Below are 17,123 nucleotides of genomic sequence, written 5' to 3'. Positions count from 1 at the left end.
AGCAGGATCAAAACAAAATATCACTTTTTGAAAGACACCATGGGCATTAAGTTACAACACATCCAACAATGAAAGTCTTCATGAATTATGGTGGATGCTTCTGAATGTTATCACCTAATATGAAAGTTTTTGCTTATATTTTTAAATGCTATTCCATTCCAGCAATCTGATTTTCCCTTTAACTGCAGCCACAATCTAGTTGCTGTGGTTTTACTTGGTATTTTTCTGGTCTGGTTATTGTTGGGAATCTTTGAGGCTCTGCAATAAAAACACTGTTTATTTAAAGAGATGATATAAAAGTAGACAATGTTAGAGGGTGGTGATGGGGGCTGGGCAGAGTCAAGTGTACTGGGAATTTCTATTTCCGGAAACCATAAAGGATCCAGTGATGCAATGGAAGGTAGCAGGATGAATGAGAGGACAGACCGTATTCCTGAAACATTTGCTTGAACTTTTATTCTGCAGCCACTTATTGAAGGAGAATAGAATCAGGAGGGGCAAATGTTGGCTTCTGGATATTAGCTTGGCAGTGGGGTTTCCTGTAGTCTGGTGTTACTGGAAATGAGTGCAAACTCCAGTGCAAATATAGTGTTGGATTCCAGGAACACAGCTCATGCATTTTCAGTGCTAGGGTACGACCAATTGACAATTCTGGCAAAGAATCCTCAAATCATGTGGCAGAGAGACAATTCTAACCATCATGGCAGTGCAACTTTTTGATAGAATTCTATCTTTTAAAAATCTAGACCCCCCCCCCCCCCACCGATCTTTTCCCATATGCCAGCAAATATTTCCATTCACATCCAATTCCCTCAGAGACTCTGCACTGCAGACTAAAACAACTTGCTGTGTAAAAAGGCTTCATGCTATCTCTGCCCTTTTGCCTAAATCTGTACCCCTTGATTACCAACTCGTGTCACTGCAAAGCTTCTCCTTATTCTGTTGAAAGCCAGGATAGGAAACACCTGTTAGATTGGACAATTTTCACAGCTTTAAAGGAGTAAATCCCAATTTCCAGACACCACATAACTGAATTGCTCATTCCTGCAAATATTCTAGAATATCTCCTCCACATCCAAAATGGGTATTCCTAAAATAGGCTGTCCAGAATCACCCACAATCCTCAGTTGGGGTCAAAATAGTGTTAGTTCCTTGCTTTTGTACTTTATGCCTCTGGGCGGAGGAAGAAGAGACTGCAAGGAGGGAAGTGTGTGCATGTGGTTGGGGGGGGGGAGTGAACATGGGGATGAGAGGGGAGTGTTGGGTGAGGGAAGGGGGAGGTGGGAGAGTGGGAAACAGTGATAATCATTGTACTGCAGAGTAGCCAAGGCTCAGGCAGCACCATCCCTTTTGCAACCAGAGCAAGGTTGCCCCCAGCATAAGAGACAGAATAGGAGGAACTGCACCTCCAATCAAAATTCTCTCTCGGTCATACTCCTTCAGAGCCTTTTGCTAAGTCAGCACCAACAAATGTGGAAGGGGTTCAGCCTGTGATTGGACCAGCAGCCAAGTAGGTGGCTGCAGTGAAACAGTCACTGGGCAATGCTATTCCTTAGAAGATCTAGGCATTTATTCCTTAGAAGCACAGATTAGTTCAACCTTGCACCAGCCTCTTATGCAAATGGACTTCCTGTGAAGCAGGTGGAAAGAGGTCAAGGTGAGGGTGATAGGTCAGACTGGGGTGGGGGCGGAGAGGTCAGGAAGAAGATTGCAGGTTAGGAAGGCGGTGCTGAGTTCAATGGATTTGACTAAGACAAGGTGGGGGGAGGGGAAATGAGGAAACTGGTGAAATCAGAGTTCATCCCTTGTGGTTGGAGGGTTCCTAGGCGGAAGATGAGGCGCTCTTCCTCCAACCGTCGTGTTGTTGTGGTCTGGCGATGGAGGAGTCCAAAGACCTGCATATCCTTGGTGGAGTGGGAGGGGGAGTTGAAGTGTTGAGCCACAGGGTGGTTGGTCCAAGTGTCCCAGAGGAGTTCTCTGAAACGCTCCGCAAGTAGGCGGCCTGTCTCCCCAATATAGAGAAGGCCACATCATTCCTCATTCCTGAAGGGCTTATGCCTGAAACGTCGATTCTCCTGTTCCCTGGATGCTGCCTGACCTGCTGCGCTTTTCCAGCAACACATTTTCAGCTCTGATCTCCAGCATCTGCAGACCTCACTTTCTCCTTCCTGTGAAGCACACAATCAGTCAGCAGCACATTTAACTCTGAGCTCTATTCGCAATTATTCAGATGGACAGGCTGCATGAGGTTTGCATGCTGCTCTATCACCTCGATTCAGTACTGGGCACTTGTGCACGTGATTCTCATGAAGTGGTCATGTTAAATTGTTAGTCTTGCATGATCCTGCTGTTAACCCAGTTTACAGGGATCACAGATCTACTGCACAGTTTCAAATTTCTAAGCACAAAGAATTTGCTGAGTTATGTGCATACTGAATAACAAAAGCTGTCAGGTTGCTACTGAACATAACATCTAAGCCAAATGACAATTCTATCAATGTTGCAAAATGTTCATTGATTATCAGTTGTCAATATAAAGAACTCTGATCATTATATTGACAGCCTAACAAATTTCTGTTCACGTATCTAACATGAGACATCTAATCCTTAATTATGGCAAAAATGCTGCACTAGTTTTTTTAAAGTTATTTAAGGGACAAATCTCAGATGTGGAGACTGAGGTGACCATTGCTATCCAACACCAAGATTAGTGGAGCTGTTGCACATCAATTAAACTTTGACAGTAACATAAAGGGCTTTTTGCCCGCACTTAAGTTCAAATAAATGCTACTTTTAAAATAAAATTAAAACTAAATGCTTGCTTTGTAGCTTTTAGCTAAATATCAAGTTAGGGAGGTTTTGTAATATGACACTTTAATGTGACTAATCACCGGTAATTATCAAACATCAGTCTCTTCCTTCCTTTAGCGTGCTTTCAATGACATCTTTCTGTAAATACAGACAATCCAATCATGTTGCCTTGTCTTCATATTCATTAATAAATAATGATTTATTTCACATTTATTTATTTTGATGTTTAAAAGATTCAACTCAAATATATTTTAAGCAATTAAATGTTCTTGTGCAATTTGCTTATAAACAACGCTTGCAATAAAGTTAAAACCTACAAATGAGATACCATTCTTTAAGCTCCATACAATTTACATTCCAAATCCTCCTCAGAATAAACAGTAAGCACCAATTTCTCATCCATAAAATATCCATAGAAATTTAGATGTTTACGCTTCAAAAGTGAACTTCTCTCCAGATTGTAATAGTCCTCCCCAAACAAAAGAAAATAAAATACTTTCCGCACATACAGCATTACCCAATAGTTATATAAGAAGCTCAACCAACATAGAAGGCTATTTTAAGTTTGAGAAAAGAAAATACAAAAAGGCATGATTAAATAGCATAGACTTTACACAGCAATTACAAAAGGGCAATGCAATTAGACATTCTCAACTCCACAATTACTTTGTAAACAAAAGGAACAATCTTGATGCTAGTTTATGTATTTTAAATATTAATTGAGAAAACTTATTATCAATGTTGAGAACTTTCCACAAAGCTTCAAGCAGTGTTATTTTTGTCAATCCAATTACAAACTGGAGCACCCGGTGGAAACAATCACATACGGGGAGAATGTGCAAACTCCACAGGAGTTTGGGTTATCATCTTCTACCTTGGAATCTCAAATCCAATCCTATAAATTGATTTATTTTTTCAAATGGCTATCAAGTGTTCTGAAAAGAAATTGTAGACCAATTCACCTTTTACCTTTGAATTTTTTGATTTCTAGTTGTTTGAGGTCAGTCATCCCAGCCCGAGGACATCTCTGTAGAAGTGCTCTAGGCTTAGTCATTATCAGTTACTTCATCGATTTTCCCACCAACATAAAGTCAGAATTTGAGGGATAATATATCTGCCTTGCAAGAGGTACAATGAAGCAGTTCTCCTATGAGGACAGATTGAGTAGGATAGATCAATACCCTCTGGAGTTTAGAAGATGATCTCACTGAACCATACAAGATTGGGAGGTATTAACAGAGATATGGAGGAACTAGATCTAGAGTCATGGTCAAGGATGAGGGAGCAGTCATTTTGGCTAAGATGAGAAATGTCTATCCTTAGAATCACAGGACCCTGCAGTGCAAAAAGAAGCCATTTGGCCATCAAATCTGCACTGACCCCCTGAACAGCATCCCACCCTATCCCCGTTACATATCATCTACAATGGCTAATCCACTTAGCCACTCAGCCTGGACAATACGGGGCAATTTATCATGGCCAATCAACTAAGGTGCACAACTTTGGACTATGGGAGGAAACCAAAGCACCCGGTGGAAACTATCACAAACGGGGAGAATGTGCAAACTCCACACAGGCATTTCCCTGTATGAGGTAGTCACCCAAGACTGGAATCAAGGAACCCGCATCCTTGGCACTGTGAGGCAGCAGTACTAACCACTGAACCACCATTCCACCCTAAATTTTGAAAGTGGATAGCGATAAGATTTTCAGACTCAAATTAGGATTGGATCTGTAAGGTATTGGAGGTGGAAAATTCAGCCAGATTTTAATAAATGGTGGAGCAAGCTGGAGGGTACTTATGGACTATTCCTACTGGAGGTGATTTTGAAAGCTAGGATTTAGATGCATTTGAAGATGCAAGGATTGATAAGGGATAGTCAGCATGGTTTTGTGATAGGGAAATAGTGTCTCACAAACTTGATTGAGTTATTTTGAGTATGTAACCAAAAAGATTGATGAGGGTATAGCAGCAGACATTGTCTACAGGGACTTTACTAAAGCATTTGACAAGGTTCTTCGTGGTGAACTAAATAGTAAAGTTAGATCACATGGGATTTATGAGCTTGCCAATTGGTTACAAAATTGACTCAAGTGCAGGAGCTACAGGGTGGTGGTGAAGAACTTTTTTCGGACGGGAGGTCTGTGACCAGCAGTGTTCCACATGGATTGGTACTGGGTCCGATTTTATTTGTCATTTATATAAATGATTTGGATGAGAATAAAGGAGGCATGTTTATAATTTTGCAGATGACACCAAAATTGGTGATACAGGGGACAGTGAATGTCGTTATCTAAGATTACAAAGAGATCTTGATCAATTTGGTCAATGGGCTGAGAAGTGACACATTTTGGCACAACAAACCAGGTTGGAATTTATACAATTAATGGTAGGGTCCTGGGTAGTGTTGTAGAACAAAGACACCTAGTGGTTCAGGTACATAATCCTTTAAAAAATGTGCGTCACTTGTAGACAGGGTAGCCAAGAAAACATTTAGCATATTTGTCTTCATTGTTCAGATTTCTGAATTTAGAAGTTGGGGCATCATGTTGAAGTTGTACAGGATGTTGGTGAAGCCTCTTCTGGAGAACTGTGTTCAGTTCTGGGTGCTCGGTTACAGGAAGGATATTATTAAACTGCAAAGGCTTCAGAAAAGATTTACCAGGATGTTTCCAGGAACATGAGTTATAAGGAGTGGATAGGTTGAGACATGACGGGCAATTAGAGAGTGGAGGTTGGGGGGGTGACTTTATAAAGGTTATAAAATCATGAGGGACACATATGGTGAAGAACAATGGTCTTTTCCCTAGAGTGGGAAAGTTCAAAACTAGGGGGCACATTTTTAAAGGAGGACATGGGAGCGACTTTTTCTTTTTAAAAACAGAGAATGCTTCATGTGTGGAGAAAGCTGCCAGAGGAAATGGTGGGTGCAGGTACAGTTACAACATTTAAAAGACATTTGGATAAGTACATGAATAGGAAAGGTTTGGAGGGATATGGGCCAAACACCAGCAAGTGGGACTAGTTTAGTATGGAAACATGGTTGGGGTGGACTAGTTGGACTGAAGTGTCTGTTTCTATGCTTTATGACTATTTATGTTCTATGATGAGAACACAATGAGAATGAATTTAAAAAAGGGAAAAACTAGTTAAAGTGAGTGAAGATTTGAGAATTATATTTACGCAGATTCAACTTTGCATTGTATTTCATACATTTTCAATTATATAACTTTTATCTCAAGTTAAATAAATTGAAGATTATTAAAACAAAAGCTTTTTCAAATTCCATCATCAAATCTTCACTGGGACATAATACATGCTATTCCAAAGTTAGTCAACAGTTGGAGTAAGGCAGTGGCAAAGTAAAATGTGAATTAAAAACAACAGCATGATACATATCAAATGACAGAAAAACATTTAGACAAAAAATTCTTCAATCTTCATGTCCACCAGCCTGCTCACTGCTATAAAAAGTGGCCTAAGTGCAAAATACCACTATATGGAAATTCAACTGCAAATGTCTGCCTCCACCTCCTGCTTCTGATCCGATCTTGGTTTACACCACACTTAATGAATCTACTCAGGGACTTTAAACTTCTGTTCCAAACATGTACATTGTGAAATTGCTAACTGATGAATGATGTGGAACAAAGATACATGTCTATCAATGCAGAGTTATCAATTTGAAGTCAGCAATTTCTAAACAAGGAAACAAATTTGAATAGTTGACCCGACCAAATCAACAACAGCTAGTAACACAGCATACTGTTACAATATCGATTTGCATTTACAGCTGTAATGCAACTCTGCCAATCATTGCTTGCACTTTATATCACAGCACCAGCAGAATAGAATGGATCAGCATAAATATTTTGAATCTCTACTGAATTAAGAAGTGCCTAAAATGGCATGTTCATTGATTTATAAAAAGAGACAGGCAGCAACATAGTGGTGTTTTTTGTGAAAAGTGATTCTCTTAGTGTTTGAAAGAAGAGGAAATATTCTCCCTACTGCATCATAAGATGAAGTACCTGCAAATTAAAACTTTATATTTGATGAGACTGTTGTAGGGAACACATTTTATCAAACTAATAATAATTTAAAAAGCTTTCAGAATTCAAATGTTTAATATTTAAAACAAAATCTGACACACTGGACATTGAACTTCTCATTAATAAAGTGGAAACTTTATCTCAATAAACAGGAGGTGTTGGTCCCAGTCATTACTTCTCTCAGCAGATCATCTTCCTGTATCAACACAGTCAGCATTGGCAGCTAGTATTGTTTCCTCCCTAAAAACTAAAATTCCAATAAAATTACAATTATCACTATTTTAAAATATAACTGATTTCATGGGTAAAATTTATATTGCAGGCCCAGCTAATAAGACTATTTCTTCCTGTAGTTCACATTGCCATCTAAACCCTGTACATTTGACTTATTGCCTTGTACCCTGCATAGTAATTTTCAGAATTCAACTACTGTGGATACATTAAAATGTCAGTCAATTGCTCGTACCATTCCAAAAACCCAGATTGCTTTTGTAAACCTTAAATATTTTTACAGTACCCTGGAAGAAATCAACCTAGATATACAATTACCAAAATAAAGATTTGCAGCTGTGACAAAAACATTAATTTTTCAATGATTTTTCAAAAGTATACAACTTCTTCATAAAAGGAACCAGCTGGAACAACATCATTCAACTAATCAGAATTTCTATGCATAGGTTTAAGAACAGTGTTTTACAGAACTACGAGGTTGATGCATTGAAAAGTCTATACTTGGATTAGGCTTTAAGTTCTCTACATTCAGTTAAAGTTTAAAAAGTTGTAGAGCATGTCCAATTTTAAAGACAGCAGCAGTGGACATTGTAGATCTTAAAATCTGAACAGTACACTAACAAACAAAAGGCTCAGCTACAAATGTAAGGTGAATTCTCAAAATTTAAAGCAAACACAAACCTGTTTACACCAAAAAAGGTAAAACACACTAATTCCTTGGCTCCAGAATCAGCTTTGTTGGATTGGAATACAGGTCAGAGCCAACCACGTAGTTGTCACAATTCCCTGTTTTAGCAGTGTACTAAATTCCCTGCAGTTTAAGGTGTCTACCCTATACTGTGTCAACATGGAGAAACCTGGTATTTGCTACACAAATAGATTAATAAGTTTCTAAAATTAATATTTTATCAGAAAGTGACCTTCAGCTCTGGATATGCTCTTCTGTGCAGATTCTCTTTTGCACAAAGACTTAAAACTGCACACCAGCCATCAACCTTGGCTAGCAAGTGCTGGCTCTGATTATTGCCATGACTGGCATACATTCAGTCAAAAATACTAAAAGAATTGTTTGACTTAGTTTCTCATTGCTAACATTGCATTAATGTCCCATATCAGGTTCCGGAGTTGATCCATTATTTGCTTCAGTTGCTGGTTTTTCAGTTTGAGGTTCTGTGAGGGAGGAAAGAAAGGAAAATATTCAGGAAAACAACATCCTTCAACAACTATGATATCTTTCAATTTACCTTTTTTTCCATTGTTTCACTGAAAAGCTTTATTTCCCACATGAAGCCTGGCAAGTAATCTCATTTACTCTGCGGCACACCCTGGGAAATAGTTTGAAACAGGATAGTCCTCTTGGGATTTTTTTTCCATTTATAGAATTACAAATTTATGTATGTTTAATGTTGGTGTATGTGTATTGGATTAAAAATAGCCCATCCTCACCGCAAATACAACTTACCCAGATCAGTACTTTTCGGGGGGGGGGGGGGGGGGGGGGGTAGGGTAGTGTGTGCACATATTTGTCTGCTTCTGCTTGTGTCTGTGTATTTGCAACTCCTTCCACTTGTTTATTTCAAGCACTTCTCAAATGCCCATACCAATGAGACCTATTCTCCAAAAGGAATAATTGCAAACTGTCTCACAAACTTTGTTTTCTCACTATTTCTGGAACTATCAAACACCATCCATGGTAAAAATTGGATTCCAGTGCCTACAGCTGTGAAATGATAAAGCGATAGCAGGATGCGTGAAGATTTCTCTGAGCATCACAGCTTCACTTGCACACTATTGTCACATGTACTTATCATAAAAGTACAGTGAAAAGTTTTAAGTTTCCTCACCATGGTGCCTACATCAAATGACAGAAGTGATACATAATTTAGAAAAAGTAAAAGTAAGACAAAGTTATTCACAGTTAATGGCTCCTGGGCTCAGAGAAAGCCAATTAAGGAACGATGGAACACCCTGAACACACAGCTGGGATGAGAATGCCATTCAGAGAGGAGACCACTACACCAGGCCACTGGAATACTCTGTCAGACAGCTCTGCCAAAGACCACCACCATGGTGGACTGCCATCTGGAATACCTGGTCACTGAAGAAGACTATGACCTCCACACAGGGACAAGGCCACCAGGCCAGGCCGAGACCACCTTTCTCCTCCATTGGGTGTCCGGGCCTAGCTACAGGCCTGGAGTTTCTGTCTAGCCTGAGAGTGCAGGCCAGGGGAAATAGCTCAGGATCTATTCTTTGCTTGCCATGACCCCAGGCTGGGAGGGAGCAGTGCCCGGCTTGCTCTGGCATTGCTACCGCAGGAGTCCTCCTCCTTCATATGCCACTCTCCAGGTATTCCAATTGGTTCCAGCTCTCACTCGACAGTTTCTCACACTCTCTCACTCCCATGAGGGACAGAGTCTGCTCCTGGGGCTTGCCTCAGTCTCGCTCCTGCTCCATCCATGTGGCAAACTACCACCAAAGGATACAAGGTAAACAATAGTGTTGGTCCTTGAATCATAGAATCCCTGACAGTCTAGAGACAGGCCATTAGGCCCAACAAGTCCACACTGACCCTCTGAAGAGTAACCCACCGAGACCCATTCCCCTAACCTATTACTTTACATTTATCCCTGACTAATGCACCTAACCTACACATGCCTGAACACTTTGGGCAATTTAGCATGGCCAATTCACCACCCTGCACATCTTTGGACTGTGGGAGGAAACCCACGCAGACACAGGAAGAATGTGCAAACTCCACACAGTCGCCCAAGGCTGGAATCGAACCCGGGTTCCTGGCACTGTGAGGCAGCAGTGCTAACCACTGAGGCACCGTGCCGTCCCCCTATATTAAGCGAAAATATCAGGATGGCTGAAAGGAATTTAATGGAATCAAGATCAAACTTGGGTACAATTACATTTTTAAAAATAAATCCAAAAGTTGGCTCTTCTCATACTCAAAAGGACTGAATTGGTTTCAACTACTTTGCAGAAATTCCATGTGTCTCTGGTTGGGAGGTTAGCAGAATTTCAAACATGTTAGATGCCTGCTACTTCTAATGGTCTGATGCCAGCTGACATTATTACTGATCAAGTCAGATCCCAGACTGAAACATGGCTTGATAGATCTTAGTTTGATTTGATTTGAGGTTGTGAATATGGGTCACTGAATCTAAAATATTAACTCTGCTTTCTCTCCAAAGATGCTGCTAGATCTGCTGAGTTTTTCCAGCAATTTATATTTTTGTTTCATATTTTGGTTTTATTAGATTTAATAAAGTGATCTCTTGCTAAAACAAATATGTAATGTTACAGATTTTGATTTAACAATAAAACAGCTTATTTACAAACAAGGTGAAGATAAAATAGAACAAATCAGAGCATTTATTGTTACAAATTCAAAGATTTCTAGATACACAGTATAATCCCATTAATCCCAAAACACTTGTTCATAGATTTAAATGAAAAACGTTTGTACAGTACCCAAAACATCACCCATACAATGTGCACATCAGACTCCCTGCATCTAACATCCTGGTAGATTTAAGTCACTTGGGACTTAAACTTGTAGACTGAAATGCAGATAATTTCTTCCTGGAGCTATTATACATCTGACCTTAAAATGTATTTAGCTTTAAGTGATCTCATAGTTTATCCCAACACTTCAGGTTCACAACTAAGAACAATTCTTCACTCAAAGATAGTCTAGTTCACCACATCCTTCTCTTCTCAGCCACACTGGACTATGCATTCATCCTGACTGCCCACTCAAAGTAAAATTGAAACCAATACTCTCCTTCTCTAAGTTATGGGGGTTTCCTTTATGCTAAGAAGTTCCAGAAATCTAATAAAATTTGAGGCCCCATTATATACCTTGTTAGGTTGCAAAATAATCTAAGATAAACAAAATAAACATTAGTGATGCACACAAACTCTTTCACTGTAATGCCAAGTCTCAAAAATTGCTTTAAAGAATCATAACTACAAGTTAATTATCAACTTTAGACATAGAAAACCCATGTAACCAACTCAAATATAAATAACTAAATTTATAATAAATGTTTTATAATATTTTTCAGTTTATTATACTAAGAATATAAGAATCTCTGTGTATTACAAGACAAAAAAAAGCTGCATGTAATCCCTTGCTAAATTAGCAATTCCTGACCCCCCCGCCCCGCCCCCACCTGGAAGAAAGCTGGACATTAGTAGTGGCTGCTGCATACAGTGAGGTGGGGATGTACCAGACTTCACAATGATTAGATTAGATTAGATTAGATTACTTACAGTGTGGAAACAGGCCCTTCGGCCCAACAAATCCATACTGCCCCGCCGAAGCGCAACCCACCCATACCCCTACATTTACCCCTTACCTAACACTACTGGCAATTTAGCATGGCCAATTCACCTGACCTGCACATCTTTGTGACTGTGGGAAGGAACCGAAGCACCCGGAGGAAACCCACGCAGACACGGGGAGAACGTGCAAACTCCACACAGTCAGTCGCCTGAGGCGGGAATTGAACCCGGGTCTCAGGTGCTGTGAGGCAGCAGTGCTAACCACTGTGCCACCGTGCCGCCCATATAAATGAAAATGACCAAAACGATCAATCCAAAATAAACGGTCTGATGAACTAGCCATTCAGCCCCACCACCTGTGGAGAGCAAGAGCAGGTACCTGCTGTTGTTTCTGCTTTCTTGGAGAACCCACTCACTGGAAATGTCACCAAGATTGGTGCTGGAGGGCATCAGGCATGACTCTCACAACTGCTTGAATAAAGACTAGAGCAATTATGGGGCAATGTATTTTTCCAAAAACAAATACATTCTGTATAATAAAATGAAGTTTCATCGTAAGGTTAATTTGATAAATTATTGCAGATTTTAAGAAGATAAGTGCAAATTTTGGCAATGAACAGGGACAGATTAATCCTATGAGAAATCATTATAGTCAAGTCTGATCCTGTTCTCATCCCAAAGTCGTTTTATTTCCCTCAGATTTCGGAGGCTGACTGGATTTCATGTAATGTAATAATAGTCAAGTTTAGTTAAATCAGTAGAAATTAGACATACATAGGAGATTTTCCAGGTTAAATGGTTTACTCACTTCTTCAGGCGAAAACCTCCAAGTAAAAGGGAGAACACATGTAGATATTACTGCACTGGCTCATTTTGGCCAAAAACAGTTTGGTGAACATGATTATGACATGCTGATGAAGGTTTAATTCTTGAAGCAAGACAAGAGAATGGGACACAGCAGAACAGCCATGGTCTGGTTAGGGGAAGGGGGTTCGAGAGAAAAAGGCCTACAACCTCCCAACTCGACTATTAGCCAGTGATCACAGAAGTATGGATACAGAAGTTACCTACTGATTCTTACCATCAGAGCTCACATAACAAATAATTACATGAGCAAAGCACAGGGTTTTCAGAAGTTTCAGAACTCTGCTTAATGAGTTACTTCTTTACAGGGAGGGAAAGAAAATCTGATGAAATATTAAATTTATATCCTGGATGGATTATTTACATTTGTAAATGGCTGTCAAGCTTCTGAGGACTTAACATTTCTCCTCTTCCTGAACTGTCAAACAGCTGAGAGAGGTTTGGGTCTTGTTGACACGACTCTCAGCAGAGCAAACCCATTTTCTCATTTTCACACCTTCATTTGCACTGATTTTACATCTCTAAACTTTCTTTCACTATCATTAACACTCCCTTTTGCTCTGGGCACAACTTGTTCAATTTGGTCTTCCTTCCCATCCGTCCAGCACAAACCCCAACTCTATCAGTTCAGAAGTCATATGAGGCTCGAAAATGTTAACTGTTTCTCTACCTACAATGCTGCTAGACTTGCTGAGTTTCTCCAGCACTTTCTGCTTTTATTTCAATTTTCCACTATCCACAGTATTTTGAACTTAGTTAAAACATTTAACCTGATTCCCAACACAATCCATGACTCTAGCCCAGAGAAAATTACAGGGATAGTTTATACTTAAACTACTGACAGTTTATTGGCCTTGGACTGTGCAAACAATTCAGAATCTTCTTGCAAGGATGCCTGGCTTGAAGATGTTTTCCTCCTCTCTCTACACGAATCTCAGGGAGTCCCTTGCCCACTGCAACTCCCAGGTCATTTCCTTTGCCCTGAGGCTCTTCAGCACTGTCTCTATGACTTGTCCTACCTGCCTATCTTCTTTTCCACCTATCCACTCCACCCTCCTCCCTGACCTATCACCTTCATCCCCTCCCCCACTCACCTATTGTACTCTATGCTACTTTCTCCCCACCCCCAATCTCCTCTCATTTATCTCTCCACCCTTCAGGCTCTCAGCCTGTATACTTGATGAAGGGCTTTTGCCTGAAACATCGATTTTACTGCTCCTTGGATGCTGCCTGACTTGCTGTGCTTTTCCAGCACCACTCTAATCTAGATACTGAAATATAACATCCACAAGTCGTCATGGCTATTTGTCGATATGTCAAAAACCAAGAACTCCCCAGATGGATAATGGGTGTATCTACACCAGATGGACAGCAATGGTTTACAAAGGCAATTCACCATCATCTCAGGGACAGAGATGGACAACAAGTAAGCATTGCTGGCAAGCATAACGCAGTAAAATATAGGAACAGCAGCACGTCATCAAGCCTACTCCACCATTCAATAGGATCATGGCTGATCCATCATACCCCACACCCACTTTCCTGCCCTTTCCCAGTAATCCTCAATACCCCTATTGAACAAGCGTTAAATATATAAAATGTCTCTGCATGACAAGGAATTCCAAAGACTCTAAAGTCTCAGAAGAAATTCCTCCTCATCTCTGTCTTGAATTGGTATCCCTTTATTCTGACACAATGTCCTCTGGTCCTACACTCCATGACGTGAAACATCCTCTCAGCATTTACCCTGTCAAGACCTTTAAGAATCCTATATTTCCGATGAGATCACCTTCCATTCTTCTAAACTCCAATGTGTCCCAACCTGTCCAACCTTTGCTGGTAAGACAATCCCTCCATAGCAGGGATCATCCTAGGGAACATTTGCTAAACTGCCTCCAATGAAATGATATCCTTCCTTAAATAAAAGGGACCAAAATTGTTCCAAGTACTCCAGATGTGGTACTCTAGCCTCCTTGATATCATGGTCAATACCCCTGTATTCCATTAGCCTTCCTGATTACCTGCTGACCTATATGCTGGCTTTCTGGGTTTCATGCACGAGTACCTCCAAGTCCCTTTGTGTTGCAGTTTTTTCCCTATGTAAATAATACTGTCCTTTTGTTCTCTCTTCCATAATGAACAATTTCACATCATCACACATTATAATCCATTTGTCAATTTTTAGCATATTTATTTAACCTGTATCCCTCGGTAAACTATTTGTATCCCTCTTGCAACTTGCTTTTCTACTTACTTTTAATGTCATTTGCAAAGTAGGCTACAATACATATTGCTTCTTTCTCCAAGTTATTTATATATTGTAAACAATTACAGTCCCACCGATCCCTCTGGAAGCCCACTGGTTACAGGTCACCAATCTGAAAAAGAAACCCTTATCTGCATTTGCTGTTTCCTTCCCACTAGCCAATTCTCTATCCACACCAATACACTACCTCCAACACAATGAGCTCTTACCTTATGACTTAATAAGTGTGAAGGACTTTGTCAAATGCCTTCTGGAATTCCAAATACAAGTCTTCCAGCTCACATTCCATGAAAGACTAATAGAAAATGCATTCTGATGCAAGGGCATGAACAGACAGGAAAATAAGTATACTGTGCCTCACTTATTAAATTATGATGTTTAGTATGTGTCTGTGATTAGCCATCATCAGATTTGTGGTTAGACACCAAGACAGCCACATGTGAATGTCACAACTCTCAGTTTCAAGAAGTTGAATTCAGAAATTGCAGCATAATTAGTAAGTAATAGGTTCTTTTGAAAAAATGTCTGAAAAATACACTGCAGGCTCTTCCAGTGACTCATTACGTATGCAGTGCATGAAAGATGCCAAGTTCTCAAATTCAATCCTTCATTTACATTGAGCTAGCTGTTTTCAGCCAGGCCATTGAACAGGCACTATACCACCCTCAGTGCTCCAGGCCAGAAAGGAAAAAAATTAAATGAAATATAAATTTTCCATCCCCAACTACTTTTCAGAGAATTATGGATTAAGGATGCTCAAAGCAAAATGTGGTAAATCATCAACTTTAGCTGACAAGCTCTTCATACTTTTTTCACCAGAATTTTACATTTAAATATGAAATACAATTTAAATCAGGTACTTCAGCCTGGAATTGCACATGTTAAATTAAGATTTCAACCTCAGTGCAAAGTTCAGTCCTTCTACTGGGTCCCCAATGTCTATGGTCCCCTCTAGCACATTTTGGTCACTTGTTTGGCTGTCTTCAATTACAGAAAGGTTTTCCACTTACATAGTAACATGTTTACAGCGTTTTCATTTTTCTTTTCCACGTTTTTTTTCTGAATTTCCAAATTAAGTTTCCTGACTTCTACCATTGTTTTCTTTAACTAGCCAGAGTGTAGCGAGGAAAAACCCTGGGAAGAGCTGCCCACTGATTGTATCACCCTCCTGGAAGGTAGATAGCTTTGGGCCTCGTACCTCCTGCACATTGTAGACATTGTACATTCAAGTTCAGGAATTTACTGTCCTGCTTAAAGTAAGCATTTTGACACAGATAATGAAGATCACAAACAGAACATAAATCAGGAGTGAGTTCATGACATAAGCATAAGAGTGTGCTCAGAACCTGTGATACCAAATTAAGCTGAAATAGAATTCCTTTAAATGTATCCATCGTTTAACAAATGTTAAAAACTATATCTGGAATTTTTTTTATAAACACATTGGTCAAAAGATCACAAAAACTGTTAATTTCTGATATTTAATCCCAAAATAAAAGCCAAAAATACTTCAGATAGGTTTGAATCTTACAATAACATTTGTGGCCATTGTGCTGCTAACATATTGATCCTCTTTATGGTTAAGACTATTTACTACTGGAGCACTCCAGTCTCATGCATTTCTCATGAAAGGCACTCACATAAGCTACAGAGTACAAATAAAGACACCAACAAAACACTTCCCAGATCACTGTATAGTGCTCTTGTCAAGGTCTGGAATTCCAAGGAATCTTAAGTTTCTACACAACAAAAATCTCTGACAGAAATGTTGCATAAATCCACCTTTTGTGGTCTGAAGCTGCTTTACCGTAAGGAGAGAGACTAGGCTAACATCTGAATTGATCAGATATCTGGGATCCAACAAATTCCAAACATATACATGGTAAACATCTTCCATCCTTTGTTTAAAATAATAGTTTAGCCTGAGATATAGGCTTATGTCAAATCAAAAATCTTTTTTTCTTTATCTACCAAAATTAGGGTAAGATAAAAAGGAATAATTAAATTCAGTTAATACTGTAATGCTGGCCTTAGACTGGTTAGGGATGTTTCTTAGTGGACTGTATGGTGTATAGTTTAGAGATGTTTTTCAGGCACTAATCAATTGGTTTATATTTTTGTAAACGTTTCAACCTTCATTTTATGATGTGAAACAGTCAATTATTACAGATTCAATTGCATTGCAGCAGAGTTTAGCAGTAAAGAAGTTTCACCTGATCATGATATACTTTGGTTGGGAAAAGAGAGAAGTAGCTAGGGTTATTGCTCCGCATTTGAAAGTCAAAAATGTCAGGACAACAATAAATCTCTGCAGTGATCATCAGGTGGGTTAGCAGAGTTATTTAGGTTCACACAGGAGGAATGGCAAAGGGACAAGGAATTTGAAAGCATCTACAAAAACTCCTAGGTGAACCCCTTAGAAAAAAATGAAAGGCATAGATAAGATGAATAGCCAAGCTCTTTTCCCCAGGGTAGGTGAGTCCAAAACCAGAGGGCATAGGTTTAAGGTGAGAAGGAAAAGATTTAAAAGGGACCAAAGGGATAAATTTTTACTACACAGAGGATGGTGTATATATGGAAAGAGCTGCCAGTGGAGGTG

General features: G+C 39.5%; 1 protein-coding gene across 5 annotated transcripts in view; it reads right to left on the bottom strand.

Moving 5' to 3' along the window:
• Positions 1 to 2,981: 2,981 nt before the first annotated feature.
• Positions 2,982 to 17,123, bottom strand: part of med30 (mediator complex subunit 30) — a 40,084-nt gene continuing 25,942 nt past the window's right edge. For all 5 annotated transcript variants that reach the window (XM_043688991.2, XM_043688994.2, XM_043688992.2 and 2 more), the window contains exon 5: positions 2,982 to 8,265. In XM_043688991.2, the coding sequence (XP_043544926.1) occupies positions 8,170 to 8,265 (96 nt within the window). In that variant the 3' untranslated portion in view covers positions 2,982 to 8,169. The remainder of the gene's footprint in view (positions 8,266 to 17,123) is intronic.

This window comes from Chiloscyllium plagiosum, unplaced genomic scaffold, assembly GCF_037043375.1.
Source record: "Chiloscyllium plagiosum isolate Xiang-an unplaced genomic scaffold, Cpla_swu_hap1 HiC_scaffold_4, whole genome shotgun sequence".
Classification (NCBI taxonomy): domain Eukaryota; kingdom Metazoa; phylum Chordata; class Chondrichthyes; order Orectolobiformes; family Hemiscylliidae; genus Chiloscyllium; species Chiloscyllium plagiosum.
This window is presented reverse-complemented; position numbering and strand designations above follow the sequence as displayed.